At 46.8% G+C, this 26,648-nt stretch overlaps 1 protein-coding gene across 1 annotated transcript in view; it reads right to left on the bottom strand.

Annotated features, from left to right (window-relative positions):
• SEMA7A (semaphorin 7A (JohnMiltonHagen blood group)) overlaps window positions 1-26,648 on the bottom strand; it is a 76,118-nt gene that overhangs the window by 30,679 nt on the left and 18,791 nt on the right. The window contains exons 2-3 of the mRNA XM_063926441.1: window positions 425-561; window positions 233-265 (exon numbers count right to left, since the gene is read on the bottom strand). Of these exons, the coding sequence (XP_063782511.1) occupies window positions 233-265; window positions 425-561 (170 nt within the window). The remainder of the gene's footprint in view (window positions 1-232; window positions 266-424; window positions 562-26,648) is intronic.

Below are 26,648 nucleotides of genomic sequence, written 5' to 3'. Positions count from 1 at the left end.
TATGGCTAAGAACACCCATTTTCCTTACTCAGTACTTCAGAAGAACGCAGTCACTCCATTCACTAGGAACCAGCGTCTCCATGACATCACTATTTCCTAGTGAACAGATTGACTCATTATCATGCACATTAGTTCAGTTTGCAGAACATTTGCCCCCAGTATGTGGGTGACAAGTGTCCGCTAAGGGAAAGTGTAAGAGAACTAAGTGTTTAGAGGTAAAAAAGAATCTTACCCTTTCCTTACAGTTGTACATTTCAGCAGCAATCTGTAAAAATAACAAATGTCAATGAGCTTGGCATCTTGGTTACTAGATATGTACACTTTACTTATCTAGCATTATTTAAGTAGAAAGGAATACATCCATTTCTGGTGAAATATGCTATGGAACGTTTACATTATCAAATTAAAATTATGCATTACGCACCGTGTAGTTACTCTTTGATCTAAAATCAGTGCGGTTTAAACGGTACACAGCTTCCTTTCCTCCGATGTACAAAAACAATGGTGATAGGTAGAACACAGCATTTTTCTCCTCTTTGGGCAAAGGAGCAGACCATATACCTATTAGGAAAAATGTAAGGTCTTAAAGACATGTATGAAAAGGAGAGATTCACTGGGGGGAAAATATATGTGAAATGAAAGTAGGCAAATAAAAGGTCATTTATAAACATACAAAAATGCATCCCTGTAGTACGTACATGGGGGGTAATTCAGACCTGATCGATCTCTTGCTGTTTTTTGCAGTCCTGCGTTCGCATAGTCGCCATTCACCGTGCATGTGCAGCCGAGTGGTACAAAGAAACTTTGTGCAGTTTCCGAGTTGCTCAGGACTTACTCAGCCGCTGCGATCACTTCAGCCTGTCCGGTGCCGGAAATGACGTCAGACACCCGCCCTGCAAAAGCTTGGACACGCCTGTGTTTTTCCAACCAGTCCCTGAAAATGGTCAGTTGCCACCCACAAACGCCCTCTTCCTGTCACTCTCCTTGCGATTGGCTGTGCGAATGGATTCTTCGTAAAACCCATCGCACAGCAACGATCCACTTTGTACCCACGTGATGCGCCTGCACATTGCGGTGCATGCGCAGTTCTGACCTGATCGCAGCGCTGCAAAAAACGCTAGCGAGCGATCAGGTCTGAATTACCCCCATGTATATTTTATGATGTTTTGCACTTATTTTTACTTAAATGCACTTGTTTATGGGACATTCATGAAGCTACACATTAAAATGCTGCCATTTGCGGAAATGCAAAAATGAGCATCTTCTGATCACAGATGTTGGGAGGATCAGTGCATTCCTAGTTACAGGGGTCTACCCTGATTACTTGTGAGTCAAAAAGCCTCTTTGCTTCACAAAAGGACCACTTTACTTCTGGGTCCTCAGCTAGTGGTGGTTCTATACCTTGAATAGTATGACTTCTTTACCATACAGGCACATTTGATATGGTGAAGTACATTTACATCGGGATCCCGGCTGTCAGTAGACCGATGCTGAAATCCTGACACTGATCAGAATGCAGGCGCCAGCATCCTAAATAGGATCAGAATGCCAGTGATGGCTTCCTCACAGCCAGGATCCCGATCGAGTGACTGCTGGGACATTGAAGAGGTAGGCGGCGGGGAGTGGAGGTTAGGCTGCGGGAAGGGGGGGATAGGGTTAGGCACCCCCAGGGAGGGTTAGGATTAGGCTGCAGGGGGGTGGGGTTAGGTTTAGGCTGTGGAGAGGGGGATTAGGGTAAAGCTGCGAGAAGGGGGGATGGGTTAGGGTTAGGATGCAGTCAGGGAGGGTTAGGGCGTAAGGGGGATTCTAAGCAGCGTCATGTCGCGGTCAGTATTCTGACCGCCAGGATCCCGCCCACCGGCATTTCAGCCCCAACCCTTACATCTACTGTACCTACGCAAAAAATCCCAATGTAATGAAACCTATCAAAGTAACAGTTTTTCTGCACTCCAAAGAGAGTAGACAAGCCTCCCGGATCCCAGGGCTTGATGAAGTCAAGTCTTCCGTGGTGAGAAGAACCCAGTGTGGAATCCAGTAATGCCAAGCCTTGTCCAGGTTGGGAATGTGTAGTCACCAGGAAAGGGACGTTTGGACTTCCTGAGGCAGTATCATCATCTGAGACTTGATCTGCTGGGGTTGTTCATTCTATCTGGTGAGTATTAGGCATTGGAGAGGCCTGGAGTGGAATTGGCCGTATTCCACCATGTCGAAGGCGGATACCATGGAGCCTAGGGTCTGGATTAATGAGTGAATAGAAACCCTGTGACTGTGAAGTAGGTTGCGTATGCACAATTGTAGTGCTGCAATCTTGTTCAGGGGAAGAAAGATTCGTTACATGTGAGCATCCAACAGGGCTCCAAGATGGAGCATCCTCTGAGACGGGATATGAGAGGACTTGGCTCAGTTGATCAGCCAGCCGTGACGCTGAAGAAATTACATTGTCACCTGGAGATGATGGTGGAGGACCTCTGGAGAATGTGCTAGAAGAAGGAGGTCATCCAGGTAAGGGAGTATACATATTCCCTGTTGTCAAAGATGAGCAGCCATGCTGCTTCTGGTGTCCTGCTGTCTACAATACCTTTCTGATGTCTTGACAAAGATAATTTGGATATGATCGAAACGTCGACTTTATGATGTGGTCATAAATGACCTTTGACCTTTTTAAAAAAAATGGTGAATGCCCTCTTTTACAAAAGACTATATACATATATATATATATATATACACTGCTCAAAAAAGTAAAGGGAACACTAAACACATCCTAGATCTGAATGAATGAAATATTCTTATTAAATACTTTGTTCTTTACATAGTTGAATGTGCCGACAACAAAACCACACAAAAATTATCAATGGAAATCAAATTTATTAACCCATGGAGGTCTGGATTTGGAGTCACCCTCAAAATTAAAGTGGAAAAACACACTACAGGCTGATCCAACTTTGATGTAATGTCCTTAAAACAAGTCAAAATGAGGGTCAGTAGTGTGTGTGGCCTCCCCGTGCCTGTATGACCTCCCTACAACGCCTGGGCATGCTCCTGATGAGGTGGCTCCTGGACAGTCTGTGGTGCAACGTGGCGTTGGTGGATGGAGCGAGACATGATGTCCCAGATGTGCTCAATTGGATTCAGGTCTGGGGAACGGGCGGGCCAGTCCATAGCATCAATGCCTTCATCTTGCAGGAACTGCTGACACACTCCAGCCACATGAGGTCTAGCATTGTCTTGCATTAGGAGGAACCCAGGGCCAACCGCACCAGCATATGACAAGAAAAAGTCAAGCAAGTCCCCTGGGCGCAGAGCCGCCTGTACACTTCTGGTGTCAAAATAAATGCCACCACATTTATGAAACACAGATATTTTACACAACAAATAGACACCAGATTGCGTCCTAGGCGCTTAAAAAATAGTTGATTTGTACAATACGTTCCTTTTTGGAGATGGGATGGCCTCAGAATTGGTTCCCGCCTTGTATTGTAATCTCGTCCGGTTGTATTGTACCGTAATTATTCAAACATGTGGAAGAAAAAGATAGCATATAATGTGTAGTATTTCTAATAGTCAAAAACTGACAAACAAATGAAGAATGATCGTGGTAAGAAAGATGCTCCACAGATATCTTGCGTACCCCACTCACAATAAGGTGAATGTGGGTGTATCCATAAAGGTATCTTTTAATATAATGATGTTAACTGCATCCAGACAACCAGACACTGTGTTGTGGTGGTTTAATAAAACACAGGCGTACCCAAAACTCACACGAAGGAAGTAGAGGGCACTCCTTGAAAGGTATCTTTTACATTCAGTTTTCTTCAAAAAAGTAAAGCGTACCCCAACTCACACTGGCACGGAGAGCTGTAATCCTATCAAGGTTTCTTTATTCCGTGATGGTGCTGTCAATAGACTTCAGTGCTTTGGTTTAATGACTCGCAGATATGCAGAGAAGAGGAAATAATGACAAACAATGTGTGATATTGTTTCAAACCAAAAGAATGCACGGGATAGAAGGCACCAGTGTTGCGTGGGACAATCGTGTTTAACGTACCCCACTTACATCAACAAAAGGGTAATAATAAGCCCATAAAGGTATCTTTCATATGAAGACTGTCATCAACCATAAAGTAAAGGCTTAATCTAGGATGGATTGCTGTAAACAGGCGTACCCCAACTCACACTGGATAGATGGCACACGTTCCTATAACAGTATCTTTCACACCATGACACTCAAATATAGGCGTACCCAGACTCACGTTGCATTGGAATAGATGAATCCTATCAAGGTATCTTTTGTGGGCTCAAAAAACCTTTCTCCAATCAGTGTGTAATAGTAAACAAATTCACACAAAAGAAATATGTGCAAATTCTCCAGAGGAAATTCCAAATAAAATATCCAAAAAAATATCCAAAAAAATTGTACTTTATTCCAATCTGACAGAACAACAGGTTTTTCAGATACGCGAAAAATCCAAGTTCAATACAAAACAATGAATGTCCATAAAAAAATTATGTTCAAATATCCCAAAAAAAGGGATAAGATATAAAAGGGAAAAATACTTAAAAAAGGAGAGAATAAAATTCTTGCTACTCACAGTCCAGATAATGTCGACGCGTTTCGGTCGTGAGACCTTTGTCAAGACATCTTGATACCTTGATAGGATTCATCTATTCCAATGCAACGTGAGTCTGGGTACGCCTATATTTGAGTGTCATGGTGTGAAAGATACTGTTATAGGAACGTGTGCCATCTATCCAGTGTGAGTTGGGGTACGCCTGTTTACAGCAATCCATCCTAGATTAAGCCTTTACTTTATGGTTGATGACAGTCTTCATATGAAAGATACCTTTATGGGCTTATTATTACCCTTTTGTTGATGTAAGTGGGGTACGTTAAACACGATTGTCCCACGCAACACTGGTGCCTTCTATCCCGTGCATTCTTTTGGTTTGAAACAATATCACACATTGTTTGTCATTATTTCCTCTTCTCTGCATATCTGCGAGTCATTAAACCAAAGCACTGAAGTCTATTGACAGCACCATCACGGAATAAAGAAACCTTGATAGGATTACAGCTCTCCGTGCCAGTGTGAGTTGGGGTACGCTTTACTTTTTTGAAGAAAACTGAATGTAAAAGATACCTTTCAAGGAGTGCCCTCTACTTCCTTCGTGTGAGTTTTGGGTACGCCTGTGTTTTATTAAACCACCACAACACAGTGTCTGGTTGTCTGGATGCAGTTAACATCATTATATTAAAAGATACCTTTATGGATACACCCACATTCACCTTATTGTGAGTGGGGTACGCAAGATATCTGTGGAGCATCTTTCTTACCACGATCATTCTTCATTTGTTTGTCAGTTTTTGACTATTAGAAATACTACACATTATATGCTATCTTTTTCTTCCACATGTTTGAATAATTACGGTACAATACAACCGGACGAGATTACAATACAAGGCGGGAACCAATTCTGAGGCCATCCCATCTCCAAAAAGGAACGTATTGTACAAATCAACTATTTTTTAAGCGCCTAGGACGCAATCTGGCACCAGCATATGGTCTCACAAGGGGTCTGAGGATCTCATCTCGGTACCTAATGGCAGTCAGGCTACCTCTGGCAAGCACATGGAGGGCTGTGCGGCCCCCCAAAGAAATGCCTCCCCACACCATTACTGACCCACTGCCAAACCTGTCATGCTGGAGGATGTTACAGGCAGCAGAACGTTCTCCTTGGCGTCTCCAGACTCTGTCACGTCTGTCACATGTTATCAGTGAGAACCTGCTTTCATCTGTGAAGAGCACAGGGCGCCAGTGGCGAATTTGCCAATCTTGGTGTTCTCTGGCAAATGCCAAACGTCCTGCATGGTGTTGGGCTGTAAGCACAACCCCCACCTGTGGACGTCGGGCCCTCATACCACCCTCATGGAGACTGTTTCTGATCGTTTGAGTAGACACATGCACATTTGTGGCTTGCTGGAGGTCATTTTGCAGGGCTCTGGCAGTGCTCCTCCTGTTCCTACTTGCACAAAGGCGGAGGTAGCGGTCCTGCTGCTGGGTTGTTGCCCTCCTACGGCCTCCTCCACGTCTCCTGATGTACTGGCCTGTCTCCTGGTAGCGCCTCCATGCTCTGGACACTACACTGACAGACATAGCAAACCTTCTTGCCACAGCTCGCATTGATGTGCCATTCTGGATGAGCTGCACTACCTGAGCCACTTGTGTGGGTTGTAGGGAGGTCATACAGGCACGTGGAGGCCTCATTTTGACTTGTTTTAAGGACATTACATCAAAGTTGGATCAGCCTGTAGTGTGTTTTTCCACTTTAATTTTGAGGGTGACTCAAAATCCAGACCTCCATGGGTTAATAAATTTGATTTCCATTGATAATTTTTGTGTGATTTTGTTGTCAGCACATTCAACTATGTAAAGAACAAAGTATTTAATAAGAATATTTCATTCATTCAGATCTAGGATGTGTTATTTTAGTGTTTCCTTAATTTTTTTGAGCAGTATATATATATATATATATATATGTACATATATAATCAATGCAATACCAAGCCCAGCAGTCCTCTGTCTCACCTGCATGTCCAGGACAGTGCCGCTGCTGCTGGCTGGGAGGGTGGAAGGAAGGGAAGAGCGCTGTCCTTCATCTCCGTCACCGCCGCCACACGCACCACAGCACCGCTGCTGTAGAAGCCAGGGAGGGAGAGCTTCAAAGCCAGTCACCGCCGGGTCTCGCCGCCGCTTCCGTCTGCCGCATATGGGTGATTGGACAGCAGATCCAGCACTGGATCCGCTGTCTAATCACAGCTGCCTCGCTGACATGGGAGTGGTGTCCCTGTCAACTAGGCACTTGTAGAAGTACCGCTTTCACCATTTATTTTAATCGGCTTTTACAGCCCAAGTGCTAGGCCCCGCCCCTCGCTTAATCCCGTTCCCATTGCCAACGGGAGGCACTGCTGTCAGTGCTTCCCAAACCAATTTAAGATACTGAAATGATTAGCATAATATAAAGATGAGGAAGCAGCCAGACTCTGCATAGAGTTAGAATAAGTCCAACCAGGGAGGAGGGACGGGTGGGACTGGTATGGGCTGATAAACAGGCTGTAATGGTTTGCAAAGGATAAAGTGCTGCTATTTTATGTTTGTCACTTATGAATTCTGCATTAAACATTATGTGAGATTGGAATAGTGTGCTGGCTCGATCCTCACCTTATCTCTACTTGGATGTTTTTATTTTTGGGACGGAATTCACTCTATATTCTATTTACACACACACACACACTACTGTGCAAAGGTTTTTAGGCAGGTGTGGGAAAAATGCTGCAAAGTAAAAATGTTTTCAAAAATAAAAGTGTTAATAGTTTAATTGTATCAATTAACAAAATGCAAAGTGAATGAACACAAGTGAAATCTAAATCAAATCAATATTTAGTGTGCCCACCCTTTGCCTTCAACACAGCATCAATTCTTCTAGGTACACTTGCACAGTTTTTGAAGGAACTCGGCAGGGAGGTTGTTCCAAAGATCTTGGAGAACTAACCACACGTCTTCTGTGGATGTAGGCTTGCTCAAATCCTTCTGTCTTCTTCATATAATCCCAGACAGACCGCATGATGTTGACAAATACAGGCAGGTACTTATCTATCATGCAATACCATCAGGGAGGTGTCTCACTCCAAATTTATTCTGCAGCAGGACATTGACCCCAAACATACAGCCAATGTTATTAAGAACTATCTTCTGCATAAAGAAGAATAAGGAGTCCTGGAAGTAATGATATGGCCCCCACAGAACCCTAATCTCAACAAATTCAAGTCTGTCTGGGATTACATGAAGAGACAAAAGGATTTGAGCAAGCGTACATACGTGGTACCCCGGAAAATGGTGTGCATGCTCCTTTAAAAAATTACTTACAGGTCTAAAGCAGCACAAGGGGAGAGCACGGCACAGCAAGAGTTAAGCAGGGACCCTGGTCCGATCACATGGTCTGTATGCGGAACGCTGATTGGGCAGGGGTGCCTGGGTTGAGAAGAGCCTTGTGGGAAGAAGAAGGAGGAACTGTGTGTGGAGACAGGAGGTGCTGGGATGCATGCTGAAAGTGGACCAGAGCAGGAGCTGAGGACAATTGTCAGCCACTGGACACTGGGCGGTGAGAGTAGCGCTGCAGAAGCATGACACTGGGCGTCAGAAGCAGCCATGTAAGCAACGGGGTGCTGTTGGAGAGCCAAATGCCGGGTGATCTGGTGTTGAAACACCGCAGCCAGAGCCAGGCCTGTTAAGATGTGCGGATGCCACAGCCATCTTGTGATTGTGAGGAACCATTTAAGTCTTGTCCAGCAAGTGATACCTCCGCATAAAAGGGTCTGAGTGAGTACATGAGTGACTAAGTAACCAAAGCCATGGGTAAGTTTGATACTCAATTTAAGAAACCGCTGTCACTAGCTGTATAGTGATAGGGCGCGGTCAGCATAGCGCCACATTCCATAAGCTCAACACCTCAACGTCACATTCGATAAGATGAACACCACCAAGATCTTACTAAGGCAACCCACTCCCCCACCACCACATTGAGACTGTGAGAATAATTAAGACTGAGTTGTATTACAAGTGCAATGCAGACATTCATTCTGAAAGACCGAGTTTGTGGCAAGTTTAAGTAAGGAGACAGGAGAGAGACAGAGTATGCTCCACCAAATAGACCCTCATTGCTAAGGAAGTTGAATCTGTCAAGAGACCCTTTGTTAGCTACATACTTTTCAGATAGGGACAAATCTACACAGTTTTGTCACCACCCAGGATTTCCCCATACATCTGTGTGCCAATCCCACATTGACACTTTGTGGCACTGCAGAAGTATACCAGAGCTCCAACATTTATTGCCAGTGAAGATTGTCATACCTTGGCTAGGGAAAGCTAGAGAGTCAGTGTTGGTTATTGCTAATTGTGTTTTTCATCACTCTCCATTATGTGATTACAATTATCTCATGCCAATATTTGTGATTCTAATTAATATGTTCGCCTGTGATTCTAATGATATTCTGCCATTCTTTTGTGATTCAAATTAATTGTCGTTTGCATATTGAATGTTCCATTGTGGTATGAACTGTAGCCAATTGTCTTCTCTTTGTTCATCTTTTATGCCCAATTCTTCTTTTGTGATTATTCAAATTTAATGCCAATTAAGCAATCATCATCTTCAATCCAGAGTTCATTGCATCTCAATAAAAAAAGACATCCTGTTGGAATTGCTGACTTACTCCTATTTTGTATTAATCAATCCTACTTCTCTGACACGGTAATACAGGACAAGGTACGTGGAGAAACATTTCAGGGGAAAGGTTCTTCACATAGTCACCCAACACCTGTGATACCTCTCTTAACCACTTAGACATACCCGCCAACACTAGGGTGTTACACATCCACAGAAGATATGTGGTTAGTTTTCCAAGATCTGTGGAACAACCTTCCTGCCGAATTCCTTCAAACACTGTGCAGTGGCAAACGCAGGATTTAGGCAGGGGGTGTTTCCTCAGTGGTGTGTGTGTGTGTGTGTGTGTGTGTGTGTGTGTGTGTGTGTGTGTGTGTGTGTGTGTGTATATGTATACAGTGTATATATATATATATATATATATATAATATTTTCACTCGACCATTTAAGGTTGCCTTTAGATAGGAAGGGATGAGCACTCATAAGTTGGTGACTGAAAACATATAACATTTGTTGTGAAATATGAGCAAAGTCAGTTGCTAAATTGATTGTAATATTAGCCTTAGACTGCTTCATCGCTTTGACAACCATTGGTTGTCATATGTAAACATCAAGTAATATATAACAAGCAAAATAACTGAAGTGTGTACAAGCTAGGGTAAATACTAGTTGATATAGGTGGAAAATGGCACATCACTATCAAAATATACCAAGCATAATCTAATAATAAGTAATGATTACTGACAATTTGTGTCACAGAAACATAGAATGTGAAGGTAGATCCACTTTGCCCATCTGGTCTGCCTATGTACAGTATACGCACACACTAGGATTATTTTTTGTCGGAAGCCATTAATTTACCAGTATATATTTGGATTATGGGAGGAAACCGGAGTACCCGGAGGAAACCCATGCAAGCATGGGGAGAATATACACAGTTATAGCTATGGTGGGAATCAAACTCAGGAGCTCAGTGCTGTGAGACAGTAATGCTAAGCATTGCACAACTAGTAACACATTGGCAGTTGTTAAACATATCAAAACAGTATTGTTATAAAAACTATTCAGCCTGTGTCATTAAGCAGCATAAGTATAGAGATTGTTAATTCAATGCTAGTCAGTGCCATGCATTAGCTAGTAGCAGTACGTGTCAGTAAGTTACTGCATTAAAACAAATGTAAAAAGTAAAGTACTACAAAGTATCAGGCGCCATTATGTAACAAAAAGAAGTGTACTGTACAATTACAATTAATACACCCATAAATGCCACATGGTTATAGGTAATTATCTAAACTAATGCAACACAAATCAGAACCTCACATGTCTGCAGCAGTAGATCAGCAATAAGTGGACAGACCAAACAAAGGTGGTCATTCTGAGTTGATTGCTCGCTAGCAGTTTTTAGCAGCCGTGCAACGCTATGCCGCCTCCCACTGGGAGTGTATTTTTGCTTAGCAGAAGTGCAAACGGTTGTATCGCAGAGCGGCTACAAACAATATTTGTGTAGTTTCAGATTAGCTCAAAACCTACTCAGCGCTTGCATCACTATTCAGTTCCGGATTTGACATCACAAACACGCCCAGCGTTCTCCCAGCCACGCCTACGTTTTTCCTGGCACGCCTGCATTTTTCCAAACACTTCCTGAAAACGGTCAGTTGCCACCCAGAAACGCCCACTTCATGTCAATCACTCTGCGGCAACCAGTGTGACTGAAATGCATTGCTAGACCCTGTGTAAAACTACATTGTTCGTTAAGCCCGTATGTTGTGCGTGCGCATTGCGCCGCATACACATGCACAGAACTGCCGTTTTTTAGCCTGATCGCTGCGCTGCGAACAAATGCAGCTAGCGATCAACTCGGAATGACCTCCAAAGTCATAATGTAATGAAAAGGACAAAGCCACGGTCAGGAACACTGTCCACATCAATAAATGACATAAGGTATTAAATGGTGGGCAGCGCCGCCATTCACAATACAATCTAATAAACCAAAGCAAACCAGGAAAAACCATGTTAATCTTCAAAGTATTCTACTAGAGAACAGTCTAGTTCAATTATAGCATAGTGTGACCACATATATTATTGAGGTCACTGGGAGCTGACGTATAGAGTTTGTAGATTCAATTCAGTTCACTTTGCAGCAGCAGCAGCTTGTATCCCCTATACATATATATATATATATATATATATATATATATATATATATACATACAGGTTGAGTATCCCATATCCATATATTCCGAAATACGGAATATTCCGAAATACGGACTTTTTTGAGTGAGAGTAAGATAGTGAAACCTTTGTTTTCTGATGGCTCAATGTACACAAACATTGTTTAATACACAAAGTTATTAAAAATATTGTATTAAATGACCTTCAGGCTGTGTGTATAAGGTGTATATGAAACATAAATGAATTGTGTGAATGTACACACACTTTGTTTAATGCACAAAGTTATTAAAAATATTGGCTAATATGACCTTCAGGCTGTGTGTATAAGGTGTATATGTAACATAAATGCATTCTGTGCTTAGATTTAGGTCCCATCACCATATCTCACTATGGTATGCAATTATTCCAAAATACGAAAAAATCCCATATCCAAAATACCTCTGGTCCCAAGCATTTTGGATAAGGGAGACTCAACCTGTATATATATATATATATATATATATATATATATATATATATATATATATCATGCAGAGAATAGGCGGCACTCAGGAGTCGATCAACTTGAGTTTTAGAAGTGATACTTTAATTCGACAAATGTTTCGGGTTGGCGCCCGTCGTCAGGCCAAAACATATGTTGAATTAAAGTATCACTTCTAAAACTCAAGTTGATTGTCTCCTGAGTGCCGCCTATTCTCTGACTGCTGTACATGGGCTAATTACCCAAGGAGGGCACCGATTTGGATACTACCACAGTGCCCATTGCGCTGCCCCGCAGCTTATGTCTAGCCAAGCAGCACCCACCACAGAAGGGCAAGGCCTGGTCTCTCCTTCTCCACGGTTTGGACTGAGAGCTGCAGCCAGGTCTTGTGTTCCAGCGTTACATTGGGGCAGTGCAGGAGCACCAATAGCGGATCTTGCCACGGGCAAGCAGGACTTTTGCCCGGGGCGCCGCCTTCCGGAGGGCGCAGGGCGCCATCCGGAGGGCGCCGCACCAGGGCAAGATCCGCTGCTGCTGTGCCCCCCGCTGCCCGTTGCCCCCCGCTACCGCTGTGAAGAGAAACTAGACGCGTACGCGTCTAGTTTCCCTTTGTGGAGGGTTCCTTTACTGTGCGGTGCGCGATGACGTCATCGCGCACAGCAATGGTCCTCTCCACGAAGGGAACTAGACGCTACACGTCTAGTTTCCCTTCGTGGAGAGGACCTTTGTTGTGCGGTGCGCAATGACGCCATCGCGCACCGCATATCATTTCAGTCTGTACAGGGGGCGTAAATGACCACGCCCCCTGTACGTAGCCACGCCCCCTATTGTCGCCCGGGGCGCCCAGCGCCCAAGAACCGGCCCTGAGGAGCACCAGTCCATATGGCAGGCTGAAGCAAATGTTAAAAAAGAGGCGCATTGGACCCTGCATGAAATTCTCTATACTTGATGTGCCTCCTCAGAGCTCCTGGTCAGCACCTACAGTATTACCCTAAACGAACAACAGATATATTGTAGAGGCACTGGGTGCACCTATACGTTGCCTAGGTGTGCTGGGTGTTTTGGTTCTCGGAGCCGGGAGATGCCTCCTGCGTCTCTGCGGGTTGAGGCCTGAACACCCTGTTGAAGCCGGGGACTAGATTTTTGTGGCTGCCCAACGGGAGTCCCCTTTATCCTCCGACCTTGGGATCCGGGATTCTCTATTGCCCTGTGGGTCTCCTGCTGCCTCTCCCTACCTGACACCTGGACGGTTGTACCCCGGTCCTGTCTACCTTCTGCCTGGGGAACGCGCGGTGGATCCCCGGCGCCCGCGACCGGAAGTGCCGCCGACCGCTCTCCGGCTGAACCCGCTCATCTGTTACCTGAAGGGGCGCGCTGTTGATGCCTGGCACCCGCAGCCGTAGGTGCCGTTGACAGCTTTCTTGCAGACCCCCGGCCCCACTCGCCTGCGTCCCAGGGTCGTGCTGAGGATCCCCGGCTCCCGCGACCGGAAGTGCCGCTGACGGCTTTCCAGCTGGCCCCGCTCGCCTGCATCCCGGGGGGGGGGCGCACTGAAGATCCCCGGCTCCCGCGGCCGGAAGTGCTGCCGACTGGTCTCCCTTGCTGGGCCCTGGACCTGGCAGCCTGCTCCGTGGAGGGTGCGCTGTGGGTCCCCATCACCTGTGATCTCCCTAGCAGTGCACCTGCCTCAACTATCTGCTGACTGGGCAGTGTGTGGTGGATCCCCGGCGCTCAGGATCAGAGGTACTGTACCTTATTGCCTCCGCAAGCCCCATCATACCGGTGTGCCTTTTTAGTAAAGGCTGTCAGGCTGCTAAGTTGCTGTGTATGCTGATTTATCCGTGCACAGGATCACCGGGCTGGGTGGCCATATCCTGCTGGCTCTGTGGTGGTGAGTCTCCTGCGTTCTCTGGGAGCTGCACTGTGTCCCCCCGATACCCGTCCCTCTTACCCCCACTCTAGGATCAGTGTAATACTTTATTATTGTGCACAGATTGCCCCCCTCTTAGTACCCCTTGGCACTGTAAGTCAAGTGGGACTTCCGTGCGTCTCACACCGCAGAGGCACTATCTGGCTGGCACCTGGTGTCCTACTAATTAATAACTAATCACTAGAATAATTCACTAATTGTGATCCACTGTAATACCCTTTCTCAACGCTCTTTAAAAGATGAGCTTTGGTCACGAGACCTCTGTCTGGGGGCTCCACGGCATGTCTCTCTAATGTGACCTCACCTCTCTCTGGTCCCCCATTTGTATAAGAGTACTACCTGAGCTCCCTCCCTCCCCTACCTCTGAGGCGTAGTCTGCATTCCTTCTCCTACCCTCCTCCGCTATGTCGCAAAGAAACAAGAAAGGCCAAACTTTTTTGGGAACAAAACTAAACCTGCACAGTCACAGCGGTCCCTCCTGTACTCGCCATCTTCCCCACAATCTTCTGACTCCGGTATCGACCCACAGATACAGGCGGTGATAACCAGCTTACTAGAAGGCGTGCAGTCCGCTTTTAGCCAAGAACTCTCCAAAGCGGTTTCGGAATTTAAACGGAAATTGCCTCTTTGGGTTCCAGGACAGATGCTTTGGAAACAAAGACCGACGACCTCTGTCGCTCACAAGTGCACATGGATTCTGAACTTACCAGGCTCCAGGATGAGATTGAAATGCTTAAGGAGAAGCAGGAAGATCAAGAAAATTGCTCCCGCCGGAATAATCTTCGTATTCGGCATGTCGCGGAATCTGTGTCCAGTTCTTCCCTGCAGACTTTTCTCAAAGATTTTTTTCAACACCTGGTACCAGACCTTTCTGATGATGACTGCATTTGTAACAGAGCCCATAGGGCTTTAAGAAGCAATCCCTCGGCATCTCAACCCCCCAGAGATGTCATTGTCCGCCTACACTACTATAGATCCAAGGAGCGAATTTTGTTTGCCACTCGAGACACTCCTACTATTCCCTTCCGGGACATGCACCTACAAATATTCCAGGATTTAGCTCCTTCCACCATTCAGAAGAGGAGGGACCTTCAACCTGTTACGAGGATTCTCCGCAAGCATAACATCCGGTACAGGTGGGGCTTTCCTTTTCTCCTCCAAGTCTCAGCCAATAATGCCATATATCCGATTAAAACTCTAGTGCAGGGTCACGAATTGCTCGCAAAACTAGATCTGCTCCTGGACTCCGCCCACGCCTCCTCCTCCCCGATCTCTCCTGCATCTCAATGCCCGAAGCCTCCAATGGCTGAATGGACAAGAGTGGGTCATCCACGCTCCAGTGAGGCGGACCCCCCTTGATTTTCCTAGGTAGATTTCTGTGCCTCTATCCTTAGTTGCCACAACAAATTGACTTTGTCCCTTATTATTGCTTTGTTTTGCTCTTGATATGACTGGGCCGGTCTCAGCGACAGGTCACAGACCCTGCTCGGTCTCGCTTGAACATATCTTGTCATTTTCTCCCCTTGTTATGTGTTGTTGTTTTGTATGGGTTTTTTTTTTTTTTTTGCAGGTCACAGACAACCAGTTCTCTGAGACCCTGCTGTACGGACTTTCACCTAAAGGTCCAGTTATACCCTTTTATTTGATTCAATGCGATTTCACATTTGTTATTTCAGTTTATCTAGTTAACATTTGGACTGTCATTATGTGCTATAAGGCCACTCTTGACCTCGTTACTACATGACTGCTTATGTGTTACGGTTTAGAAGTCATGCAGACCTGAATAGTTCCCCCCCCCTTCCCCCCCCCTCCCTTCCCCCTATAGTCTCCCCTCCCTTCATATCCCTACAGGTAGTACATTGTATCTTTTCCCTACGTTTAGGGAACTTTGTTATACTGTTGGAACTTTACGACAGGTTGGGGACCAGAGTATTCTGGTCGCAACAGTTTCGAATCCCACCACCCCCATGCACCCTTTGTTTGTAGTGATTGCAATTTTTTTTATCACTGATACTGCGGCCCCTGATCGGGACCCACCTCTTTAGGGTTTACGCCCTTAGGGGCACTCTTTGTCTCTCTTTCTTTTCACTCTATGCTATAGACTTACCTTCTCTCTTTTCCCCATCCCTCCTGACCTTTTTAATCTCGGGTTGGACCCTTGCTGGTTTTTTGTTTTACCAGCGCATTCAGTGCTTCCGGGAATCTAGAGCTTGCCCCTTCTTTACCACTCAGTCATGGCTCTGAAATTACTATCAATCAACGTTAATGGCCTAAACTCCCCCAAAAAACATACTGTGGTTCTTAGCGCATGTAAAAGAGAAAAAGCAGATATTGTCTTTCTCCAAGAAACCCACCTCACAGGTCTGCACACCCAGCTATGTTAGGATCTCCTGCTCTGTGCTGCCACGTCGCCATGGCAACCGGGAGGCAAGTGTTAGCGAAGTAACCTGAGCGCAGCTGATACTCCGGTCCGGGTTTTTACTGTGTAGTGGTTACAGGCTCTGTGCACGGCAGGGAATCCGGCGCTGGTTTTGTGCTCACAGTCTGTGAGGTCTGAGTGGGGCGTGGACAGCACCTGCTATATAAACCATCCTCTCAGGCTAGGCAAATGCTGCTGAATCTTTGTTTGTTAGTCAGTTCCAGAGAGTTAGCTAGTACTGTGTGACTTTGTATTTACTTGTTGCTTACTGCGAATAGGCCTTGGGATTCGGTACTTCATTCTGCCAATCCGGACCTAGCAGTAAGACTGGAGTCAGTTGTTTGACCTGCTGGGGTTCTTTTGCTATTCTGTGAACCCAGCAGGTTTGCGGCTGTACTCTCAGACCTGCTTGCTTAATCCTCCCTCACTGTGCAGGGCGTCCAGGTGTCAGTTTAGTGGCAGTAAGCTGAACCTGTGCCCTGCAAGTGGGGGTTAGGATTGGGGATACTCTCCTTGTGTCTATATTTCTATCTCTGACCAAGAAGTTTATTCCCAAACCCGTTGGTAATCCTTTGGGGTTTTTTCTGTTGCTCTTAGCAACATCATTTCAGGTGCTCCACATGTTAAATCACTACACATCGCTTCATTGTCTGCTCTATTCCATCTGAGCATTCCTGACACTAGGGAGACACCTAATTCCTGAGCCTTTGGGCTTCTCCGTTCACTTTGTGTTTATTAGTTATTCCATCACCTCCTGTGTATGTTATGTTATACTGTCTGTGAGTTCGTTTGCTTCGCTTCCCTCTCTGTTCATACACCGGTATACTCCTGTTAGCACTGGTGTGCGTAACATATTCAGCAGCCTTACTCCTGTTGAAATTTTGTGGGAATATGGAGCATACCCCTCAAAATACTTTGCAACAGGTGGTCGATCAGGTGCAGGTCCTGACTCGACAATTTAATGAGATGTCCATTAAAATGAACACCCCGCAGGCCGCTAGCAGAGCTCCCGCAGCAGCAGCGGCAAGTTCAGGGGTTAAGGAGCCGAAAGTAAATCTCCCGGATCGTTTTTCTGGAGATCGCTCGCAGTTCTTTTGTTTCAAGGAGAGCTGTAAGCTATATTTCAGGCTTAGGCCCCAGTCTTCTGGGTCGGAGATTCAGCGGGTGGGCATGGTGATTTCCTTGCTACAAGGAGACCCACAGGTCTGGGCATATGGGTTACAGCCTGACTGTCCGTCGCTTAAAAGTGTTGATGCTTTTTTTTACGGCACTGGGCATTTTGTATGATGACCCTGACAAGATGGCTTCAGCCGAGGCTCAGATTACGGCTCTTAAGCAAGGGCGACGGCCAGCTGAGGTTTATAGTATGGAGTTTCGGAGGTTGGCTCATGATACCCAGTGGAATGACCCAGCCCTGAGAAACCAGTACCGAAGGGGCCTTTCTGACCAGATAAAGGACCAATTGGTACAATATCCCTCGCCTGATAGCTTAGATCAGCTCATGCAGTTATCCATCCAGGTGGATAGACGGCTGAGAGAGCGTAGGCTTGAAAGGGAGACCGCAGTTTCCTTTTTTCCCAAGGGAACCTCAGACTCTGAGGAATATTCCGAGGAGCCTATGCAGATTGGGGCTACCCGCCTCTCCTCGCGTGAGAAGACGCGGAGGAGACAGCAGGGTTTGTGTTTGTACTGTGGGAATAAAGGTCATGTTGTAGTATCATGCCCAGAAAAAACGGAAAACTTCAGGGCCTGAGGGTGATGGGAAATATCCTGTCAGGCCAGAAGTCAGAATTTCCCAAAAAGACTTTTCTCATTCCGGTGACTTTGGAGATCCTCGGTCAAACTGTCAAGACTGAGGCCTTTGTTGACAGTGGGGCCGATGGGGTTTTCATGGACCGTCAATTCGCCCTGGAACACTCTGTTCCCTCAGTACCTTTGGCATCAGAGATTGAGATCTGTGGGTTAAACGGGGAACCATTGTCCCAGGGTAAAATTACCTCCTGCACCAGTCAAATTCCTTTGTTTATTGGAGCCACACACTCTGAAAAATTGTCTTTTTATGTGACTGTCTGTTCTTTTGCCCCATTGGTTTTGGGGTTACCCTGGTTAAGGGCCCATAACCCTCAATTTGACTGGGTCTCTGGGGAGATTCTTAGTTGGGGTAGTGATTGTTTCAGGAGTTGCTTGAGCCTTCCAGTCAGGCTCTCGCAGCTAAATTTGCCAGGATTGCCAGGATGTTATGCAGATTTTGCGGATGTGTTCTCCAAAAAAGTTGCGGAGGTACTACCTCCCCATCGCCCCTATGACTGTGCCATTGATTTGTTGCCGGATGCTAAGCTTCCCAAGAGCAGTTTGTACTCCCTGTCACGTCCTGAGACTCAGGCTATGGCAGAGTACATTCAGGAGAACTTGGCTAAGGGATTTATCAGACCCTCACAGTCCCCAGTTGGGTCGGGGTTCTTTTTCGTGGGTAAAAAGGACGGTTCGTTGCTACCCTGCATCGACTTCAGGGAATTGAACCGTATCACGATTAAAAACTCGTACCCACTGCCTCTCATTTCGGTTTTGTTTGACCAGCTTCGTACTGCCACCATTTTTTCTAAGATTGACCTACGCGGTGCTTACAATCTAATCCGAATAAGAGAGGGGGATGAATGGAAGACTGCCTTTAATACCCACTCAGGGCATTATGAATATTTGGTGATGCCTTTTGGGCTCTCTAATGCCCCGGCAGTCTTCCAGGAATTCATGAACGATGTGCTCAGGGAATATTTGGATAGATTCTTAGTTGTTTATCTAGATGACATCCTAATCTTCTCTCATTCCCTGGAGGAACATCGGAAGCATGTACGCTTAGTCCTCCAGAAACTCAGAGACCACCAGCTTGGGGCGAAGCTGGAGAAGTGCGAGTTTGAAGTCCAGCAAATCGCATTTCTAGGGTATATTAGCTCCTCAGAAGGTTTCCAAATGGAGGGTTCTACGGTACAGGCAGTCCTGGATTGGGTGCAGCCCACTAGTTTGAAGGCGCTTCAGCGTTTTCTGGGCTTTGCGAATTTTTATAGACGGTTTATCGCTGGATTTTCGTCTATAGTGGCCCCCTTGGTGGCACTCACTAAGAAAGGGGCGGATGTTGCTCACTGGTCTTGTGAGGCCAAAGCGGCCTTTGCCCGTCTCAAAAGGGCATTTGTCTCGGCCAAGGTGCTGCGACACCCAGATCCAGAGCGTCCTTTTGTGGTAGAAGTGGATGCCTCTGAGATAGGTATTGGGGCAGTGCTCTCTCAGATGGGGGTGTCTGATAATCGCCTTCATCCCTGTGCTTACTTTTCCCGTAAATTTTCGTCTGCCGAGATGAATTATGATGTGGGTAACCGGGAATTGTTGGCTATAAAGGATGCACTCGGGGAGTGGAGACACTGGCTTGAGGGGGCTAAGTTTGTGGTATCAATTCTCGCCGACCATAAGAATCTGGCATATTTAGAGTCAGCGAAGCGGCTCAATGCCAGGCAGGCACGATGGGCTTTGTTTTTTGCTCGCTTTAATTTTTTGATAACATATCGCCCTGGGTCAAAAAACATCAAGGCTGATGCGCTCTCGCGGAGTTTTGCTCCAGTTCAAGAAACCACCGAGGAGCCATTGCCCATTGTGTCCCCATCATGTATTAAAGTGGGCATTACCCAGGACCTCTTGTCATTAGTCCTTAGAGCACAGGAGCAGGCTCCTCCAGACCTTCCGGTAGGTCTCTTGTTTGTGCCTCCTAGGTTAAGACAGCGAGTGTTCCTGGAATTCCATGCCAAGAGGTCGGCAGGGCATCCGGGTATTGCCAGAACTCGGGAGTTGCTGTCTAGGGCGGTGTGGTGGCCCTCGGTGGCTAGGGATGTGGATCAGTGGGTTCGGGCATGTGACATTTGTGCCCGAAATAAAACTCCTAGAGGGGTTCCTGTCGGCCCATTACATCCACTCTCTATTCCGTCTAAGCCATGGACCCACATTTCCATGGATTTTGTGGTGGACTTGCCCAAATCCTCGGGGATGACAGCCATTTGGGTTGTCGTTGACAGGTTTTCGAAGATGGCGCATTTCGTTCCACTGGTTGGGTTGTCATCGGCCAGACGCCTGTCTGAGTTATTTATGCAGCATGTTGTGCGCCTCCACGGGTTGCCACTTGATGTGGTCTCTGACCGTGGATCCCAGTTTGTGGCCAAATTCTGGAGGGCATTTTGTTCTGATCTCCAGACTTCTGTGAGCTTGTCGTCAGGCTACCATCCACAGTCTAATGGGCATACTGAGAGGGTGAACCAGTCCTTGGAGCAGTTCCTCAGGTGTTATGTCTCCAAGTGTCATACTGACTGGGTTGCTCATCTGTCCATGGCGGAGTTTGCCTATAACAACGCGGCTCACTCTGCTACAGGGATCTCTCCCTTCCTTTGTGTGTATGGGCATCATCCTAAGGCCAATTCTTTTGACCCCCTGGATTCCACGCCTGGTGGTTCCTCTGTTGTTTCGGTCCTTAGGGGTATTTGGAGGAAAGTGAAGAAAGCCCTTGTGTCTGTGTCATTAGTGACCAAAAGGGTTTTTGATAAGCGGAGAAGACCCTGCAGCTTCAAATTAGGAGACTTCGTCTGGTTGTCCACCAAGAATTTGAAGTTGAGACAGCCATCTCATAAGTTAGGCCCCCGGTTCATCGGCCCTTATAAGATCACCAGGGTTATCAATCCGGTGGCATTTCAGTTAGATCTGCCCCGTTCATTGGGTATCAATAAAACATTTCATTGTTCCCTTTTAAAACTGGCGGTGTTATGCACACCAGTGCCTGCAGGAAAGTACTAGTGTCAGAACTGTTATGCACTCCAGTGTCTGCAGGAATGTACTGGTGTTTGAACTGTTATGCAAAACAAATGGACTCACAGACAAACTGGGGAATATGACATAACGTACACAGAAGGTGATAGGGTAACAAAATACACACACAGTGAACAGAGAAGCCCAGAGGCTAAGGAACTGGGTATCTCCCTTGTATTAGAACTGCTCAGATGTAAAAAGCAAGATGTTGTGTTTTAATACGTAGAGAACCCGAAATGCTGTTGCTAAGGGCAACAGCAAAACCCTAAAGGGTTACCAACGGGTGTGGCAGTAAACTCCTTGGTCAGAGATGGAATGATAGACACAAGGAGAGCCTCCACAATCCTGATTCTCACTTGCAGTGCACAGGTTTAAGCTTACTGCCACTAAACTGACCCCTGACACCTAGCACAGTGAGACAGGATTAGACAGGCAAGTGTTAGAATACAGCCGCAAACTTGCTAAGTTCACAGAGTAATAACAGAACCCCAGCAAGCTAAACGACTGACTCCAGTCTTACTGCTAGGTCTGGATTGGCAGAGTGTAATACCAAATCCCCAGGCCTATTTGCAGTAAGCAACAAACAAATACAAAGCTACACAGTACTGGCTAACTTTCATGAACTGACTAACCAACAGAGATTCAGCAGCATCTGCTTACCCTGAAAAGAGGCCTTATAAAGCAGGTGCTGTCCACGCCCCACTCAGACCTCACAGACTGTGAGCACAAAAACCAGCACCGGATCCCCTGCCGTGCACAGAGCCTATAACCACTGCACAGCAAAAGACCCGAACCGGAGTATCAGCTGCGCTCAGGTTACTCCACTAGCACTTGTCTCCCGGTTGCCATGACGACGTGGCAGCACAGGGCAGGAGACCCTAACAGTACCCCCCCTCTGACGAGGGGTCAAAGAACCCCTACCACCGGGTTTATCGGGGAACTGCGAGAAGAAAGAGCGTATCAGTCTGGGGGCATGAAGATCACAACTGCGCACCCACGACCGCTCCTCCGGGCCATACCCCTTCCAGTGCACCAAAAATGACAGCCGACCCCGAACCACCTTGGAGTCAAGAATCCTTTCAACAACAAACTCCCTCTGGCCACGTATCAGAAGAGGGGAAGGTCTTCCACTGGAAGAAGGATTACTAATCGCCCGTTTTAAAAGGGAACAATGAAATGTTTTATTGATACCCAAAGAACGGGGCAGATCTAACTGAAATGCCACCGGATTGATAACCCTGGTGATCTTATAAGGGCCGATGAACCGGGGCCCTAACTTATGAGATGGCTGTCTCAACTTCAAATTCTTGGTAGACAACCAGACGAAGTCTCCTAATTTGAAGCTGCAGGGTCTTTTCCGCTTATCAAAAACCCTTTTGGTCACTAATGACACAGACACAAGGGCTTTCTTCACTTTCCGCCAAATACCTCTAAGGACCGAAACCACAGAGGAACCACCAGGCGTGGAGTCCAGGGGGTCAAAAGAATTGGCCTTAGGATGATGCCCATACACACAAAGGAAGGGAGAGATCCCTGTAGCAGAGTGAGCCGCGTTGTTATAGGCAAACTCCGCCATGGACAGATGAGCAACCCAGTCAGTCTGACACTTGGAGACATAACACCTGAGGAACTGCTCCAAGGACTGGTTCACCCTTTCAGTCTGCCCATTAGACTGCGGATGGTAGCCTGACGACAAGCTGACAGAAATCTGGAGATCGGAACAAAATGCCCTCCAGAATTTGGCCACAAACTGGGATCCGCGGTCAGAGACCACATCAAGTGGCAACCCGTGGAGACGCACAACATGCAGCATAAATAATTCAGACAGGCGTCTGGCTGATGGCAGCCCAACCAGTGGAACGAAGTGCGCCATCTTCGAAAACCTGTCAACGACAACCCAGATGGCTGTCATCCCCGAGGATTTGGGCAAGTCCACCACAAAATCCATTGAAATGTGGGTCCATGGCTTAGATGGGATAGAGAGTGGATGTAATGGGCCAACAGGAACCCCTCTAGGAGTCTTATTTCGGGCACAGATGTCACATGCCCGAACCCACTGATCCACATCCTTAGCCACCGAGGGCCACCACACCGCCCTAGATAGCAACTCCCGAGTTCTGGCAATACCCGGGTGACCTGCCGACTTCTTGGCATGGAATTCCAGGAACACTCGCTGTCTTAACCTAGGAGGCACAAACAAAAGACCTACCGGAAGGTCTGGAGGAGCCTGCTCCTGTGCTCTAAGGACTAATGATAAGAGGTCCTGGGTAATGCCCACTTTAATACATGATGGGGAAACAATGGGCAACGGCTCCTCGGTGGTCTCCTGGATTGGAGCAAAACTCCGCGAGAGCGCATCAGCCTTGATGTTTTTTGACCCAGGGCGATATGTTATCAAAAAATTAAAGCGAGCAAAAAACAAAGCCCATCGTGCCTGCCTGGCATTGAGACGCTTTGCTGACTCTAAATATGCCAGATTCTTATGGTCAGTGAGAATTGAGACCACAAACTTAGCCCCCTCAAGCCAGTGTCTCCACTCCTCGAGTGCATCCTTAATAGCCAACAATTCCCGGTTACCCACGTCATAATTCATCTCGGCAGGCGAAAATTTACGGGAAAAGTAAGCACAGGGATGAAGGCGATTATCAGACACTCCCATCTGAGAAAGCACTGCCCCAATACCCATCTCAGAGGCATCCACCTCCACCACAAAAGGACGCTCTGGATCTGGGTGTCGCAGCACCTTGGCCGAAACAAATGCCCTTTTGAGACGGGCAAAAGCCGCTTTAGCCTCACAAGACCAGTGAGCAACATCCGCCCCTTTCTTAGTGAGTGCCACCAAGGGCGCCACTATAGACGAAAATCCAGCGATAAATCGTCTATAAAAATTCGCAAAGCCCAGGAAACGCTGAAGCGCCTTCAAACTAGTGGGCTGCACCCAATCCAGGACTGCCTGTACCTTGGAACCCTCCATTTGGAAACCTTCTGGGGAGATAATATATCCTAGAAATGCGATTTGCTGAACTTCAAATTCGCACTTCTCCAGCTTCGCCCCAAGCCGGTGGTCTCTGAGTTTCTGGAGGACTAAGCGTACATGCTTCCGATGTTCCTCCAGGGAATGGGAGAAGATTAGGATGTCATCTAAGTATACAACTAAGAATCTATCCAAATATTCCCTGAGCACATCATTCATGAAATCCTGGAAGACTGCCGGGGCATTACAGAGCCCAAAAGGCATCACCAAATATTCATAATGCCCTGAGTGGGTATTAAAGGCAGTCTTCCATTCATCCCCCTCTCTTATTCGGATTAGATTGTACGCACCGCGTAGGTCAATCTTAGAAAAAATGGTGGCAGTACGAAGCTGGTCAAACAAGACCGAAATGAGAGGCAGTGGGTATGAGTTTTTAATCGTGATACGGTTCAATTCCCTGAAGTCGATGCAGGGTCGCAACGAACCGTCCTTTTTACCCACGAAGAAGAACCCCGACCCAACTGGAGACTGTGAAGGTCTGATAAATCCCTTAGCCAAGTTCTCCTGAATGTACTCTGCCATAGCCTGAGTCTCAGGACGTGACAGGGAGTACAACCTGCTCTTGGGAAGCTTAGCATTTGGCAACAAATCAATGGCACAGTCATAGGGGCGATGGGGAGGTAGTACCTCTGCAACTTTTTTGGAGAACACGTCCGCAAAATCTGCATAACACCCTGGCAATCCTGGCAAACTTAGCTGCGAGAGCCTGACTGGAAGGCTCAAGCAACTCCTGAAACAATCAGTACCCCAACTAAGAATCTCCCCAGAGACCCAGTCAAATTGAGGATTGTGGGCCCTTAACCAGGGTAACCCCAACACCAATGGGGCAAAAGTACAGACAGTCACATAAAAGAACAATTTTTCAGAGTGTGTGGCTCCAATAAACAAAGAAATCTGGCTAGTGCAAGAGGTAATTTTACCTTGGGATAATGGTTCCCCGTTTAACCCACAAATCTCAATTTCCGATGCCAAGGGTACTAAGGGAACAGAGTGTTTTAGGGCGAATTGGCGGTCCATAAAAACCCCGTCGGCCCCACTGTCCACAAAGGCCTCAGTCTTGACAGTTTGACCGAGGATCTTCAAGGTCACCGGAATGATAAAAGTCTTCTTGGGAAATTCTGACTTCTGGCCTGACAGGATATTTCCCATCACCCTCAGGCCCTGAAGTTTTCCGGCTTTTCTGGGCATGATACTACCACATGACCTTTATTCCCACAGTACAAACACAACCCCTGCTGTCTCCTCCGCGTCTTCTCACGCGAGGAGAGGCGGGTAGCCCCAATCTGCATAGGCTCCTCAGAAAATTCCTCAGAGTCTGAGGTTCCCTTGGGAAGGAAGGAAATCTCAGTCTCCCTTTCAAGCCTACGCTCTCTCAGCCGTCTATCCACCCGGATGGATAACTGCATGAGCTGATCCAAGCTATCAGGCAAGGGATATTGTACCAGTTGGTCCTTTATCTGGTTAGAAAGACCTCTTCGGTACTGGTGTCTCAGGGCTGGGTCATTCCACTGGGTATCATGGGCCAACCTCCGAAACTCCGTACAGTAAACCTCAACTGGCCTTCGCCCTTGCTTAAGGATCGAAATCTGAGCCTCGGCTGAGGCCGTCTTGTCAGGGTCATCATACAACATGCCCAGTGCCGTAAAAAAAGCATCAACACTTTTAAGCGACGGACAGTCAGGCTGCAACCCATATGCCCAGACCTGTGGGTCTCCTTGTAGCAAGGAAATCACTATGCCCACCCGCTGAATCTCCGACCCAAAAGACTGAGGCCTAAGCCGGAAGTATAGCTTGCAGCTCTCCTTGAAACAAAAGAACTGCGAGCGATCTCCAGAAAAACGATCCGGGAGATTTACTTTCGGCTCCTTAACCCCTGCAGGTGCTGCTGCTGCGGGAGCTCCGCCAGCAGCCTGGGAGGTGTGCATTTTAATGGACAAATCATTAAATTGTCGAGTCAGGACCTGCACCTGATCGACCACCTGTTGCAACGTATTTTGAGGGGTATGCTCCATATTCCCACAAAATTTCAACAGGAGTATTGGGCTGCTGAATATGTTATGCACACCAGTGCCTGCAGGAAAGTACTAGTGTCAGAACTGTTATGCACTCCAGTGTCTGCAGGAATGTACTGGTGTTTGAACTGTTATGCAAAACAAATGGACTCACAGACAAACTGGGGAATATCACATAACGTACACAGAAGGTGATAGGGTAACAAAATACACACACAGTGAACAGAGAAGCCCAGAGGCTAAGGAACTGGGTATCTCCCTTGTATTAGAACTGCTCAGATGTAAAAAGCAAGATGTTGTGTTTTAATACGTAGAGAACCCGAAATGCTGTTGCTAAGGGCAACAGCAAAACCCTAAAGGGTTACCAACGGGTGTGGCAGTAAACTCCTTGGTCAGAGATGGAATGATAGACACAAGGAGAGCCTCCACAATCCTGATTCTCACTTGCAGTGCACAGGTTTAAGCTTACTGCCACTAAACTGACCCCTGACACCTAGCACAGTGAGACAGGATTAGACAGGCAAGTGTTAGAATACAGCCGCAAA

This window comes from Pseudophryne corroboree, chromosome 6 (genome assembly GCF_028390025.1).
Source record: "Pseudophryne corroboree isolate aPseCor3 chromosome 6, aPseCor3.hap2, whole genome shotgun sequence".
Taxonomy (NCBI): domain Eukaryota; kingdom Metazoa; phylum Chordata; class Amphibia; order Anura; family Myobatrachidae; genus Pseudophryne; species Pseudophryne corroboree.
The sequence above is the reverse complement of the archived record's forward strand: the minus strand, read 5'-3'. Positions and strand labels throughout refer to the sequence as shown.